We start from the raw sequence: 16,335 nt of genomic DNA on the forward strand, positions 1-16,335 counted from the left end.
ATTACAAAGGGAAAATTATTCAATAAAATACGTAAATCTATTGAATATTATGGAATATTTTGTAAAAATTAGTACAGTAGTAGTTTTTTTTTCCCTTAAATTGAAGGGTGGCCCAATATATATTTATCACATTACTTTTGATTAATTTTAAATCTATTAAATTATTCATTGCTTAGACGAGAGTAAGGAATAATTCAAGGGGTTAGAATTTTCCTCCCGTTCTAAGAGATTTTGGAATTGATTTTCACTCTCGTCCTTATGACTCTTTAAACACCAACAAAAATTTTACATTGCTTAGACAACCTATCAAGCCATCAGGTTCCACCATCCTTAGCTAGGTTGTAGGCGTCCTGGATGATCTGCCTAGAAACATAACATATATTGCAAAAAAGGAACAGAAAATTTAGAATATTCATACCCATCTAAAAAGGTTTTATTTTCTTGAACATTTTCTTCCACAACCTTCCAATTTTATCTCCCGAAGATTTAAGAGACAAGTGAAGATAAATTCCACACTTAATTTAGTTTACTTGTATATATTATTCTAACAATATGAGGTTCATCATGTAATGACCCTAGAGCAAGTGGTCCAACCTGGATATTTCTCAGTAATTTGGAGTATTGCACGTTCAACTTCATCATGTACTGTATTTGTCTAGACTGCATTCTCAAAATTCCAACATGTGTTTTTCCCAAAAATGTGTAAGCTTCATACAATTGACACTTACATAACAGCACACCACAAATTCTACAATGTATACCACTAAGTATTTTTTTGGAATTATATACAAAATACAAGTAATAAATAGATTGCAGTATGCAAATTGCGAAACTCAGGTTTCCTGGCAAAAAATACCATACAGTATTTTTTTTATCAATTCAGAAGAATGTGACTGTCAACAAAAGGATTTTACATAAAAGATACAAACATTGGCTAATCACAAATGATTTTAAAAATGAATTTATCAATTCAATCACAGAATAAACTCATATCTTCATATGCCAGAAAAACAATGGGGTTATGTACATGTATAGACTATGAGGCAAGCAACACACAAAAAAATTAGATACAAACATTGCTGCTGGCCATCGCTGTATCTAGCAATGTGCTATCAGACGACATGCAATCTACAAAGGCAAGTAATTTAAAACCTTAATTCTTCAGACAGTGTAGCTCACTTCAGTGCCCCAGGATTACCAGCAGGCGATATTCATCACAACAGCGCACTTCCTACACAAGGCCATTTTCTATAACAAAAAGGTCTTTCGAGCTTTAGCTGAAGGCACTGTCAGCGACTGTTTTCCTGAGTGGAAAAAATATCTCACCATACTTTTGAAATCGAGTTTATCTCAACCTTGTCATTCAAAAAAGTCTGTATTGTGCAATGTAATTAGGTGCTCCTCATCACCAATTTTTTGACTCTCTCCAGTTGAGTACCAATTGGCAGGTCCTGCATTGCCTCGTGAATCTGTAGTCATAAACAGGAAATTGAATGAATGTGATGAAACAGAGCATATTTTGTTAGCAACTGGATAGATCCTTGGAAAAAATTGCTGTTGGTTATTCTATGGCATACTTTGGTGATCATACATATCGCAAATCACAAATTCTTGATTTTAAAAGCTGTTGTTTGAAGTCAGCATAGTATAAGGAAGATAAAAAGTGTCACGTCAAGACAGATCATTTTCTGTTAATTGAAAGGGCAAAATAAATTGATAGATAAAAATAAATCTAGGGAGTTAACATCATGCTGGATAACCTACCTAAGGTGTTGGTTTGCTCTTGGTCTCTGGTAGCATGTAATATGATTGTTCCAGTGAGAACCGTAATAAAGCCGCAAATTTCAGAAGCTATGCTGCTTGCATCTTGGCCAGACCAATCCTGAAATGATACATACATTTTAAAGCTTATTCTCCCTACTTGGAGCAAAATATTGATAAACAGAAAAACTCGATGATTAGTCTAAGAATCTACCTTGAACATGATTGCACTTGCAGCAATAGTCAGGGTCGTGAACATCACATAATATATTGGAGATACTAATGCTGCATTAAATGTATCAAGTGCCTGCAAAGAGGATATCACATAATATAGAGCTTAATAACAATGACATTTGTCATAAATTAGAAGATGGACACCCGTCAGGCATCAGCCAATCCTAGCAATGGTATAGGTAAACATTGAGAGGTCTTGATAACCCTTCCAATGTTTACTAAAACTAAACCTTTCCTTAAATCCTGGACACAAGAGGTTTCGTAATATTCTATCTTTCTGTACTGGAATTCATGCTCCTACTTAATAACCCATCTCCAAAGAACTCTTAAAAAGTCAATTAACCATGCTTATTAACATCTCAGCACTTAGGAGCAAGTGGCAAAGGCATACATCTAAAAGCAACACCTTTGGAACAAAATGAGTCATAAGTCACAGATTAAAATTGAAAATACTAGAGTGATTAGAAAGTGAGGTTCTGCTAGACTGTCTTGTCATCACTCAAATGTAATATCCCAGGAAGAGAATGTTATAGCCAGGAATTGAGTAGAGAAATTATATTCACTAAGGTAATATTACTTTGATGACTCGTATTTCCACCTCTCTTGCCAAGAATTTTCTAACAACGTACTGACAAATACACACAAAGACCAGAAGACCCCCAACATCAAACTTTACAAAAAAATGAAAGGAGACAAATTGTAAGATAGAAGGAAGAAAAAGCATACAATAAAAGAATATGCAAACCTTGTTCAGGTAGTTTAACTGTGTAATGACACAGACTGCTCCCACAGTCATGAAAAACCAAGTTTGTGGATAGATAAGCTGGTTTGTTCCCTCCAGAGTAAGTTTTATAGCTATTCCAATAGCCTTGATGCTCACTACCTGCAGAGTGGCTATTAAGACCCAAAGATTGTGGGGGAAGCAAACATCAAATAGACAAGTGAAAATTTCAAATTATCAACAGAACATTTTACCGTCAGTGAACCTATTAAAGAACATATCCCTAAGTAAACCAACAAATTTGTCTGCCCATAGCGTGGCTCCAAGTGCAAAATCAAAACTGCCACAATGGATAATGAAGCCGCCACATAAATCAAGAAATCTGGTCATAGAAGAATATGAAAAAATCAGTTAGGATGACTATAGGCCAGGGCAGGTATAACTATTTAAATATATTGCTAGACGTCATTTGAAATGACCTGTTTGACTTGCCAGATCCCAAATTTGTTGAACAGAAGTTGGTGCTGCCTCCTGTGGGGCATGAAGAACAATTACCACCGACCCCACTATACAAGACACACATCCCAGGACACCAAGCTTTGACAGTCTTTCCTTGAGCATGAAGTGTGCTAACACCGCACTGAACAAATCAGGCAAGTGAAATCAGACAAACAGCATTTGTCATTAACAATATTTCAAGAAATTCAATCCAGTTTACCTGATTATAATACTTAACGCTCCAAGCGGTGTTACCAAAACAGCCGGAGCATAAGCATATGCCACAAAGTTTGCAGCCTCTCCAATAAACACTGTTTTTAAGAATTTTAAAGAGAAAAGATTTGATCTATAAAAATGAGCAGTAACTCACACAATCATTAATAACTAAAAAGACTGGAGTTTAAGGCAGGGAAAGAGCCTGAACTCACTTAAGGACATTCCTGCCCACCAGAGTGGCTCTAGCAAATAAGTGTAGCCTCCATATCCTACATTGTCAGACAAAAATGATTTCAAATGCAGGATAAGTAGGCTGATGGGAGTAAAGTCATAATAACCATTTGGTGCCAGTGAATTATTGAAAACAGTTAAATAATAACTTTCTATTACCAAAACAAAATACCAGCACACTGTATATGGAGGATCATGGGAAACCTTTTTTGCACTATAAAATGACATGGCTTCATCACAGAACTATGAAAATATGCAGAGATCCTTAAGTGGTAGGTCGTTAACTGTTAGACAGATAGCATAGAAGGAAAAGAAATTTATACCGTAAATACATTTGATTTGTCAAACAGTACCTGACTATGGGTGAATTATTTCGTTTCTTTAGTGAATTTAATCATCATTTTTTAGAAATGACATCTAGCATACCTGCAATAGAAATCAGATAACACTTGTAGATGCCCTCAATCTGATCAAATTGATATTAATCTGGAGGAACTCTTTTTTTTTTTTTGGGAAGCATTAACAAAGGGGAGGGGCACTTCTCACTGAAATTATTCTAACAAAAGGAAGGCAGATTCACTAAAGATAAGAAGGATAACATTGGTCATATGTTAAATTTACGCAAGCACGTACTTATTGCATAAAAAGAGAGCAACTTCTAACCTAATGGAAAATAAATTTCTTAAGTGCACGGCTCCAATATCTTTAATGCCTTTCGTACAGCGCCTACTGGTTTAACAATCAATCCATGGCCATCAGACAGAATTCTGGATTAAAAAGCTAAGCAGTCCAACAAGCTCCCAACTTTCAAAACCAGCTCACGTCACATACACTGCAGAACTGCATACTGAATCAGTATAGCCTTAATTGTGCTGTTTTACTGACACTAATTTTGTTTTACTACTCCATAAAGACACTCTAGTTTCAACCGGTTGGGGTAAGACAAATTAGACCAAGATAACCATATCCAACCAATGGTGTCTACTGTAAATGCTATGTTAATATGTTGTTGCAGCACAGTATTGCTATACAAAGAGGCAATTCGACAACATTTGCAACATAATAAGTGAGCCAAATGACCTGGTGTAGAACCCCCCTTCTCCTTACACTCACCATCCACCCCCACCCCCCTCCCCTCCCTCACCCTCCTTACAACCAACAAAGAAATCCTTAACACAGCCCAAAAAGGAGGTCACCCACCACAAACTTATCATATAAGCAGCCTAAAGTTTCATACTCCACGACGATGTCCACGTAAATAATTCACTATTCCTTTTTGCATTCTCATGATTCAAGTTAATATCCAAGCCACCAAATATCATCCTTTTCATTAAAAGGAGGGAACTTCACACAGTAACTGACTAGAATTTCAAGTTCATATACCAGACAACTCTACTTCTAATTCAATCCAACAAGTATTAACTTGAAACTAACATACCAAACACTACAAATCTATGAAGATCAACCCATAGACAAATATAAACAAACTAAAGATGAGAACAACAGCAACAATAACCATTTCAGAGCCAAAAAATATTGAACTTTGTCAAATTAACAACATTCACAGGTCAATTGCTTAATCTATATTCAAAGTTTAATAACTACTACAATCATCAAAAGATTAAATACCTAGAATCATACAACTCAAAAATAAGTCAATTAACCCTTTTTTCAAGCAAAAGTTGGACAAACCTGCACGGGTGCCATTAGCAGCAGCACGAAGAAGACCCTTCTTCTTCAAGATAAAGCTGGTTCCAATAAACACACTTGAACCCACTGCTAGTACCAACCCTCTTACATTATCCTCCGCCATTAACAAAACCCACTAACTTCCCGCCAAATCACCGATCCCCAATTACAAAAATCAAATACCCAGAAAATATTTATCTCTAAATTCCAAAATTTATCAATCAAAAACAAAATCCCAGATTTTAATTTTTAAAATTCTGGGTTCAGATTCCAATGGCCGGAAGTCACTCAATAATGATAAAGAAGACGAGTTAAATTTGACTGATTACTTAGGATTGCTTTTTGTAATCATTCTACTGCAACGACCAAATTTGTAATTTTTGTGTGTACTTTAATCTGATTTGTATATCTTCTATGAACTGTCAATAATTCCGTAGGGTAGGATGTCAAAGTGATGAACTGGCATAATTACGCAGATTTCAATTGAAACAGAGGAGTGATCAATAGAGAATTAAAGACGTGGTAAAGTTGATCATTTTGTTTGTCAAGACCATAATTATTGTGATTACAAATATTGGGCTAATACAGTATTATTCTTTGGACTCTTTGGTATAAAAATGTACAAATGGCCTTTAAATGAGTTTGGTGTTGATGGTTGCTTTTGCTTCTTTGGATTGGATTGTACAATTTGTGTGGTTAGTGTTCGATCCACATCGTGATTAGACTATGTAACAATGTTAATTTTATGGACTTTATTTTCAAAATCATACTTCATACACTATAATAGCGAGCTTGAAGAAATCGATAATAGCATTATAGATTTTACTTAAAATATACCAATGATAATTTTTTAAATAAGACATATACACATCTATGCATGTTAACGATCAAACTGAGCTCCAATCAATTTTACATGAACATTGAATTGTTTTTGAATATTAGTTTTCATTTCAATGTACATAATTACATAAGGACGTAATTTCAACTTAATATTTTTCGTGGAAATGGCTCATAAGATTACTGGACTACGGAGTACAATACTCCTTACTCCTTACTCCTTACCTTATTTACAAAAATAAAGCCGAGTAATTAAAACAACAATACATATCTACTTTTTTTAATTTATCTATACAAGATGCTAAAGGCATTTATGTAATTAAGATTGAATCTTCTTCCTAAATACTTACTCTAAAATTTTATTAAAACACGGATTATTAATGTTTCAAAAAATTAAAAAATTTACATGAGTTACTAAATATAGTGTGAATGTGTGATACCTTAATTATCATACGTGTACTTAAGGGTCCACTTGAACTACAAGTAGTCAAACTCTCAGTGCTTGTGCATATAATATGCCTCAAAGTTTCCACTCTAATCTTACGTCGGCGTGTCTCTTTATGCAAAGTTGGTTCACAACTTTACTCCCCCCCTAAAAATTCTACATCACCTATCACCGCATTTCATCATCATCCTCTTTGTGTATTTGCTCCCCTTCTTCTCACTCACTTCACCCCCTCTAAATCCTACTTCCCCCTCACATCACCTCGGCCGCACCCATCACCAAGAGTGAGAGTCCACTTAACCCTCTACGAACCAAACATGGGACTAAGCAACAACATAACAGCAATACTAAACTTCATAGCACTCCTATGTTCAATCCCAATCATTGCCTCGGGCCTATGGCTCGCTTCCAAGCCCGACAACGAGTGTGTCCACCTCTTCCGGTGGCCCGTTGTCGTGCTCGGCTTCCTTATCTTAGTCATCTCACTAATAGGCTTTGTAGGGGCTTATTGGTACAAAGAAAGCCTCTTAGCTCTTTATCTTTGTTGTATGGCTATCCTTATCACTCTCCTCCTTGTCCTCCTCATTTTCGCCTTCGTCGTAACCCGGCCCGATGGCTCGTCTCAGGTCCCGGGCCGGGGGTACAAGGAGTACCGCCTAGAAGGGTTCTCTAATTGGTTTAAGGACCATGTTACTAATAATGAGAATTGGTTTAAGATTAGAAACTGCTTGATTGATACCAATTTTTGTGCTAAGCTCAATTCTCAATTTGTGGGTGCTCCTGATTTTTTTGTTGCTCATATCTCACCTCTTCAGGTACACACACTTTTCCTACCTTATGATCCTATTCTTTTTGTGTCCAATGACTAATTTAACGCGTAATTTTGTTATACAATCTCAATTTTATGCAAAGAAAAATGTTTTTTAAAGACTATAATTAGCATAATGTTTTATAATGTAAGACATTAACTCGGGTTAGAATAATAATAATAATATAGCAACATATAAGGATAACATAAGTTGTTAGGGAGTTACTTTAGAAATGCTAGCTATCCGGCCGTGACTTGTTATTAAATTAAGTTTATAGAAATACGGATTCGCATTTATGAAATTATGACTCTAAAATTAATTTGGTTAGATGTTGAAACTTGAAAGAAAATATTGAAAAATTGTCACACTAAAGGTTGACTTGAAGTCTTGATAAGTACATACAGTAAATCTGATCAGCAATGAAAGGCTAAGAAGGTTGCTGTGAAAGTAGCTTGGCGTTTTCATACGCTGCTTCTCTGACACACTCCTCTGCTTTGTATTCAACTTTTGAGGCCCATAATTAAGAAAATACGGAATTTATTAAGTCAATTTTTTTTTTTTTTTTTAAGTCTACTTAATTATACTCGAAGTATTACTCCGTACATAAACATGGTTTTCCAACATTGGGGTATTTTTTGTAGAATTGATTCTTTCTTAGTGTTTAAGTTTATTTCCTCAATTGCTCGTTCTCTTTTTGGGTAATGAAGTACTCTTACAAAACAAATTTCACTTATAAATTACTCATTAGCATTTTGGGACTAATAATCTAATTTACCTTAACTACTCATAATATGTACTTAAAGAGTTAAAGGAACTAGTAGTACTAGATATCTAGTTGAACATTGTCAAAAAAAAAAAAAAAAAAAAAAATAGGTAGTTGAAATTTGATGAATATGTGAAAGTCTTAAAATTAATCATAGCTTACAAATTGTGTATTTCTATAATGATCTAGATCTGGAATATCATAAAGTGGGTCCAAATTATTGAGTGAAACCCATATGAATTATCTTTGCTGATAATTAGTGGGTATGGTCCACCGGTGGTTGCACTATTTAATCAGTCATATGCTAACCAAAGTCAATTAAAATTATCCTTTGCCTTTTTCCTTACTAATTGTTGTTTAGTTCAATTCTAATCAATCACTAAAACTCCCACTACAAAAATTTAAAAACTTTATTCAAAAATTTACGAGAAACTTCTATATTTAATCAGGTACTACGTGTGGAATCAATTTTATTTTGAAATTCAGAGAATCAATCTTTTTATCACACTCATAGAAAGTGCTCTGTTCTAACCGAAAAAAGTAGAATAGTTTAGAAAATATGGAATTGTCTTCATTGTAGCAGGTAGAAAAGCATTTTATTGTTTGCAAACTGATGCATGTCATCTTGTGAACCACTGGAATTATAAAACTAATTAAAGTAGTAATTAGTGCTTTCTTTGCCTTTAGTTTCGGCTGTTAATTACCAGAATTTATTTGATGTCTTGGGGCATGCATATTTACACTAAAACTTGTCACTATGTGTGGATGTTGTCTTGTTGGTGGTACATAAAACACGAGATTCAATTCCATCTATATCATTTTCTGTTGTAATTCTTTCATCATCTATAACTCTAAAAGAAGATGGTAATTGTTAATATTGTCAAAACGGAACAAGTAATCACTTATCATTGTACCAAGACATCAAGCTAGTCATCTAGTAGTCAATAATTTAGTCAGGGTATCATAGTGTTAATATTTCCCTATATAGCATTTGGTGGGTCACATTAGCATGGTGTAACATTCATAAAACTCAATTATTGATAATCTTTTATCATTGAAAATATGAAATGACCTTATTGCCACTTTATATTGCCCTTCATTAGCAAAACTAAAATGTTACAGTAGTTGTTGAACCCAACAATATGTGGCTACCACCAGACATCTGTTGACCTTATTTGTGGACTTAAAATTCTGAAGTACTTTCATTCCTCTTATTACAGTCAGGGTGCTGTAAACCACCAGACATCTGTGGCTACCAATATGTGAACCCAACAATATGGACTAACCCTACAAACCCGGCAGCTGACCCGGATTGCACATTATGGAGCTCCGACCAAAGCCAACTATGCTACAATTGTAACTCTTGTAAGGCAGGGCTTCTTGGAAACCTAAGGGATGAATGGAGGAAAGCCAATATCATTCTCATAATCACTGTCATCGTGCTCATCTTTGTTTACGTGATCGCTTGTAGTGCATTCAGGAATGCTCAAACTGAGGATCTTTTTCGCAAGTATAAGCAAGGTTGGGCTTAACCAGACTTGAATCCAACAAAATTTAATTTCATCTTTAAGCTAGGTAGTTTAATTTGTTTCATAGAAATTAGTTTCAATTTTGTATATGGAATGCCACAAGTGTATGTTCAAGTTTATAAGTAATTGATAGAATAGAGAACAAGTTGTAGTAAGCATTATTTTCAAAGAGATTCTCAATTTCTCATAGTAAACTTAGCCTTTTCTTTTCTTTGTAAGGATCAGATTCCAATCAATTAAAAAAAAATGGAATTAAATGTAATTGTTTGATTCCCATATCTTTAGTGGATAGCTTTGTATTATTTGCTATTTTACTCCTATATGATTCCAGCTTGACTAATGAGTATATCATATTATGGTGGGTATATCACGACATTCTTGCGTGCACATGGTAGTGAGTGTGACATACCCTACAATCCTACACATAACGAACGTATCAACCATCGCACGTAATAAAAGTAATTTATTATCATGTAACGTTAATCTAGTCTTCTAAGGGTTCAATTAGTCATCATGTGTGTGAGTTACATAGAAATAAACTTAAGAAAAATTGATGGTTAATCTATGAGCTAAAAACTAACTTATTAACAAGGCCAAACAACATAATCTAGTGCACGATATCATAATTTTCTCTATCTTCATGCACTCTCATATAATTAATTGTCTGATCTTTTATAATCGATCTATTTCAAATCTAAAAGAATTGTTACAACTCAGTTGTATATATAATTAAATAGTTATGATTCGTTTGTATGTAGGAATTGCACCTCTTGGCTTTCATTGGTTTATTTTGAAATATAATGTATCTATATTATTGATCTCAAAAATTATCAAGAAACTATAGACAACATACTAACATAGAGAGACACTCTAACCCTTTATGTTGACGTGAGTGGACCACCGACTTTTATTCTTTCAACAACTCGATACTAATGTTGTCCTACTTCGAAGAATCAATTATACTTCCAAGTAATTAATTTCTGTCAAAAATATTGTGGACAAATAATAATAATAATAATAATAATAATAATAATAATAAATTAAAAACATCAACCTCAATAACAATAATGTAGATTTATCACATGGGATGTGCCCTAATTGTAGCTTTGACGATGGTTCTTGGCAGCATACAGTTGGAATAATTCTTAAAAGGCCACACTTTCTAGCCTTTTGAACATTAATCTAGTAACTTGAAATTTCTAGATTATTTCCTTTACTAATTGATGCCATCAAAACCAATTGTGTGATTGTGTCCGTGTGTCTCCATGCATAATTCCTTAAAGTTATCATCAAACCATATTACAAGTATATAAATTATCTCATGTATATTGGATTTGATAGTTATTGGAGATTGGAGTATGGTACATCATAAAAAGAGAAAAAATAAATTTAATACTTAACAAATAGAAAGAAAAAAAATGAAGTAAATTAAGTTGAATGATACCTCTAAAATTACAAATTAAAGTCACACGAATTTGGAGATTCGACCCACATATATTGTGAAAAATGGCTAGGTTTTGAAGGACCATCATAAAATTTGCCAAGCATGCCATTTGTTAAGTTGTAAACACAAGCATCACTGCAATCTTGTCCGACACCAAGCCACCTCCCCGTCATACGATCATCGGTAAAGTAAATGCAATTAGGCTTAAATCTGGTGCTATTTGAAACAACCTCGACGGAGAAAGAAGAGTTTGTACCAATAAAAATAGCTCTATTTCCCAAGCTTTCAACTTTGGTGAGAATTCCAGTCATAACATTCAACTTAAAAACCTTAAATCCTTTGGTGCAACGCCAATGGTTAATAGTCTTAAATTTGCTATAAAAACCATACCTTTTGACGAATAATGAGCAAGTCACCTAGTGATTCAACCAAGTTATAATGCCATTACTCATTGTTATGTCTACTATCTCCAATTTCCTTAGTCACTACATGAAAATAAGGATAGCCTATCGCTGTCTGAAATCGTACAACCGTACCATAAAAGTTAACTGCATAAAATTCTCCATGATAAAACGCTATATCATGACAAAGACTATAGAAAAAATCATCAAACTTGTATGATACCCCCGTGTTTATGTTTTCAGGATCCAACACCGGAGTCCACATTTTATCACCATTCCTCCAGAAAACCAACATTGGTGGGATCTTACGACCAATCTTACCCTCCAAAGAAAGGAAGACGACGAAATCAGATGTAGTCGAGGGGTTGGCAGATAAAACAAACTTATCATGATAATATTCAATTCTTTGGTGTCTATAATACCATAAATGGATGGTTGGGGTGTTTATAATGGCACCGGAGAAGGGGTTGAAAAGAGAGGAAGTTTTACGATCTGGTGCCACAAGAAGCCAGCCATACGACGAAAACAATCTCTTCTCAATTTGATCATGGCCTCTGTTGAGTAAGGATTCAGGAATATTAACATGAATAAACATGTGCTTAGAAAGGCCGTACAAACGACGAGTCTTCAAGGAATTGTTGCTCTCTGGTAGCATCAACAATGGAAGTGTATGTTCGCGATTCAATGATGATTTGTTGGCCGATGCTTGGAATTTTGCATCCCCACCTAAAATTTTCATCCCAATCCCCGCGGCGGGTCTAAAATTCATCCCCATCCCCGCCCCGGCGGGTACAATTCCAAAACCATCCCCACCCCAACCCTTACTTGGATATTCACCTCCACCTAATCCCTACCTAAGACCCGCTTAATCCCCGCCTCCCAAATACACAATCCTTCATAATTAATAAAGATTGCAAAAAGAAAAAAATTATTGTTAATATTACACATTTTTTTGTTTATAATATAAGTGTATTACAAAGTATTATATTTACTATTTTATTTTACATAATTTTTTTTTTATAAATGATATAAAAGTATATAATTTTGTTTTTAAAAATATATGGATGTGGGGATGGGGCGGGTACGAAGTGGGGCGGGTACAACCTAAAATCCACCCCCGCCCGATCACCCATGGCGTGTGTGGTTTTTATCCCCATCCCCGCCCCATCACCCGCCAAACCAAGACCCATCCCCGCGTTGAATCCTCATTGAATCAAATAAATTATTAAAGATAATAATAATAATAATAATAATAATAATAATAATAATAATAATAATAATAATAATAATAATAATAATAATAACAGTAGTAATAATAATAGTAGTAATAATAATGATAGTAATAATAATAATAATAGTAATAATAATAATAATAGTAATAATAATAATAATAATAATAATAGTAATAATAATAATAATAATAATAATTATAACAATAATAATAATAATAATAGTAATTATAACAATAATAATAATAATAATAAGGAAATTTTGTTAATTACTACCTCAAAAACAGAGGCTTTGTGAATTACTACCCCTAAAAAAAAGTTTTTAATTACTACCCCTAAAACCGATTAATTCAAGTGATTGCTACCCTTTTCCCTAATCAGGCGATTTAAGCTCTTAAAGATATCATTATCCGGCTAATTTATAATTAGTTACTTTTAAACCTTAATTAACTAATTAAACCCTAGAACCACCTCCACACCACCATTGCACCACCACCCTAAACCTGGCCCTCACCCGAAACCACCGTCTCCCTCCCCTCACCAAAAACCGACCGCCTCCCCTAGCCCCACCAAGAACCCAACCTTAGCCACTTGAACCCTAATTTCTCTTCGCAATGCCCTCAATTTCATCTCCCACCTTGTAAAAGCACGACATATTCTGTGAATAATGAGGCTGCTAGGCTTCAGATTCCGGTTATTGGGTTGGTGGATTTGAGTGTTTCGAGGGAAATGGGTTTTGGCGAAGGGGGTTGGAGTTTCAATGGTTTCGAGAGAAGTTAGGGGTAAAAATGGTGGCTTGATGGTGGTTTCAAGAGAAGAAGGTGGGGGTTGTGAGTGGTTTTGGGGGAAGAGAGTAAGGCTGCGGGTGGTTTCGGGGGAAAGGAGTGAAGCTGCAGGTGGTTTTGGGGGAATTTGGTGGTTTTCGGTGGGATTGGGGAGGGAGATGGTGGTTAACGGTGGGGGCTCTGGAGGAGGCGGTGGGGCTGCGGTGGGATGGAGGTGGTTGGGTTCTCCGGCGGAGGGGAGGGGGTCAGGGCCGCCGGCGGGTAGGGAGGGGAGATTTTTTGAGGGTAGGAGGGATGGTTGGGGGTTTAGAGGTGGTGCAGTGGGTGGTTTAGAGGTGAATTGGATGCTTGGGTAGGGGTAGGCTGCTTATTAGCTCGCCGGCAAGGGGATGATGGGGTAAGGGGCTGCCGGAGATGGTGGGGATAGGGTAAGGGGGCTGTTATAGGTGGTGCAGTGGTGGTTTAGAGGTGGTGTTAGGGTTTATTTAATTAATCATGGCTTAAAAACAACTAATTATAACTTTGCTAGACAATGATGTAATTAAGAGCTTAAATCACCTAATTAGGGGCTGATTAGGGAAAAGGGCGGCAATCACTTGAATTAATCGGTTTAAGGGGTAGTCATTAAAAACTTTTTTTTAGGGGTAGTAATTCACAAAGCCTCTGTTTTTGAGGTAGTAATTAACAAAATTTCCTAGTAATAATAATAATGAATGGTAAGACTTATCGTTGTGTTCTTTGCTACCGGTTGGGTGTTCCATTGTTCTCTGTTTCGGCACCGTGTTAAACATTGGCACAAGCTTGCTCAAGGGTTTTTGATGGGGATATTTATGGGAATCATGTAGTGTCCTGTGCTGGGTTATTGGGTATTAAACATCGGCACAACGTTGTTCATGATACCCTTGTTGATATTTGTTTTCGCTCTGGGATTTTTGCAAGAAAGGAGGTTAACGTTGGGTTGACTAGAGGGAACGACGGGGCTCTTCGACCAGCAGATGTGTTGCTTTATTCCTGCGATAGAGGCCTTGATGTATGTGTTGACTTGACGGGGTCTTCCCCTTTGACGCAATCTGGGTTGTCTGACTTCGTTCCTGGTCGTGTTGTGTCGGTTGCGGCTCAGCAGAAGCGAGACAAGTATGGGGCGCGTTGCAGGGCTATTGGCTATGTTTTTCCTTCCTTTCTCCTTTTCTTATTTGGGGGAATTAGAGAAGGATGTTGTTGCATTGTTGAAGCGGGTTCAGGCGTTCGCAAGGACTCAAGATATAGATGCTCGTGATGCTGCTCACATCTTCAGCAGGATCGGTTTCGCTATACCTAGAGGAGTGGGAGCCCAGATTGTATCTCGACTCCCCACTAATTTCTTGTAAATTGTCTGGGCTCCCCAATAATAATAATAATAATAATAATAATAGACGATTATTCACACCAAATTCAGTTAGAGCAATAGAGATATAAGGGAACGAATCAAAGTATCAAACCATACATATTAATTTAATCTAAAATTGAAATTTGGTGATAAAGATTCTTCAATTGCAAATAAATGTTCATAATTTTGTTTTTGCTAAAGCAAGGATACTGATGAAGTTCTTATCGAACTCAAAAATATTTTCAAAAGATTCGGCCTTCCGAATTCTATAACAAGATAAATAAATAATGATTTAACAAAAATATGGGAAAATTAATACTAGCAGTATAAAAAAAATTCATAATAATCTATTAATTTGACATATGTATATATGTGTCAAACATGTGCAATATAAAATATATAGTTTTATGTAATTTATTAATTATGTAATTTGTTAATTGATAAATAATTTTAATGTAAATGTATAATACTTCATACCTTAATAAATTATTTTATATATACTAATACACATGCTATGTTTTTTCTTAATAATGATAATTTACCGGAATAAATTCATTTACATTTGAAATAGGCATTAATTTTTAATTCGGTGAGATCGGATACAAGTACTAAAATGCTCTAATATTAAATAAAGTATGCATTTCCCAATTTTTACTCTTTGTATTTGTTGGATAGATAAATTTGCAAAGTTAACTCTCACATCTGGAGAATTGGAAAGAATTTCGGAAGAAGTTGAGGAAAGGGCCAAATCTATGAAGAGACTAGCAAAAAAGATGAGAATAAAGTCAAGGGTGTTAGATTCCAAATTTAGAGAATTTTCAAGAGAGTTGGATTTATATTGTAAGATGTCCGTTAATGTGAAAAAAAAATCCAGATTTTGAAAGAACATGCAAATAAGGTACAAGACTTACAGCCTTGTAGAATTTGGTAGAACAAGGCCTTAATGAGAAGATATTATGGGACTTGGATTGGGCCACTGAGCTTGAGGCACATTAAGCTTTAATGATGATGGCTAATTTAAGGCTTAGTGATGAAGCCTCTTCCATTACTAATCAACATAAGTTGCTTCTTAAAGAGCCAGAGCACTCTCAACTATGCAAAGAAATACCTTTGAAGACCATGAGTAAGGTTTACAAAAAAGCCAGGGATTATATTTGCAAAAGACTCAGCTTCCGAATTCTATAACAAGATAAACAAATAATGATTTAACAAAAATATGGGAAAAATAATACTAGTAGCATAAAAAAATTCATAATAATCTATTAATTTGACATATGTATATATGTGTCAAACATGTACAATATAAAATATATAGTTTTATGTAATTTGTTAATTATGTAATTTGTTAATTGATAAATAATTTTCATGTAAATGTAT

At 34.9% G+C, this 16,335-nt stretch overlaps 2 protein-coding genes across 3 annotated transcripts; one reads left to right on the top strand and one right to left on the bottom strand.

Annotated features, from left to right (window-relative positions):
- Window positions 1-818: 818 nt before the first annotated feature.
- On the bottom strand, window positions 819-5,928 carry LOC110718572 (probable magnesium transporter NIPA6). Of its 2 annotated transcripts, XM_021897430.1 has the most exons (10): window positions 5,354-5,479; window positions 4,325-4,501; window positions 3,643-3,699; window positions 3,435-3,525; window positions 3,196-3,356; window positions 2,971-3,098; window positions 2,741-2,878; window positions 1,976-2,068; window positions 1,765-1,882; window positions 819-1,469 (listed from the first exon to the last, which is right to left on the bottom strand). In XM_021897430.1, the coding sequence occupies exons 3-10, from the start codon at window positions 3,650-3,652 to the stop codon at window positions 1,360-1,362; spliced, it is 849 nt and encodes a 282-aa protein (XP_021753122.1). In that variant the 5' UTR covers window positions 3,653-3,699; window positions 4,325-4,501; window positions 5,354-5,479; the 3' UTR covers window positions 819-1,359. The 2 variants fall into 2 exon arrangements, with proteins under 2 accessions (XP_021753122.1, XP_021753121.1); XM_021897429.1 differs by lacking the exon at window positions 4,325-4,501 and having other exon boundaries at window positions 5,354-5,928.
- A 746-nt stretch (window positions 5,929-6,674) lies between these two features.
- LOC110718573 (tetraspanin-2-like) lies at window positions 6,675-10,035 on the top strand. The gene is made up of 2 exons (XM_021897431.1): window positions 6,675-7,447; window positions 9,425-10,035. Exons 1-2 carry the CDS (start codon window positions 6,950-6,952, stop codon window positions 9,734-9,736), a joined length of 810 nt encoding a protein of 269 aa, XP_021753123.1. The 5' UTR covers window positions 6,675-6,949; the 3' UTR covers window positions 9,737-10,035.
- The last annotated feature ends 6,300 nt before the right edge of the window (window positions 10,036-16,335 follow it).

This window comes from Chenopodium quinoa, unplaced genomic scaffold (assembly GCF_001683475.1).
Source record: "Chenopodium quinoa cultivar QQ74 unplaced genomic scaffold, ASM168347v1, whole genome shotgun sequence".
Lineage (NCBI taxonomy): Eukaryota > Viridiplantae > Streptophyta > Magnoliopsida > Caryophyllales > Amaranthaceae > Chenopodium > Chenopodium quinoa.

Bases quoted from the DNA above. Each gene is read 5' to 3' on its own strand.
- LOC110718572 (XM_021897429.1), bottom strand. From the start codon at position 5,474: ATGGCGGAGGATAATGTAAGAGGGTTGGTACTAGCAGTGGGTTCAAGT. The intron at 1,883-1,975 runs GTAGATTCTTAG...GTATCATTTCAG, and splicing joins CAAGTGCAATCATGTTCAAG to GATTGGTCTGGCCAAGATGC. The intron at 1,470-1,764 runs GTAGGTTATCCA...TTATGACTACAG, and splicing joins AGAGCAAACCAACACCTTAG to ATTCACGAGGCAATGCAGGA.
- LOC110718573 (XM_021897431.1), top strand. From the start codon at position 6,950: ATGGGACTAAGCAACAACATAACAGCAATACTAAACTTCATAGCACTC. The intron at 7,448-9,424 runs GTACACACACTT...CTCTTATTACAG, and splicing joins CTCATATCTCACCTCTTCAG to TCAGGGTGCTGTAAACCACC.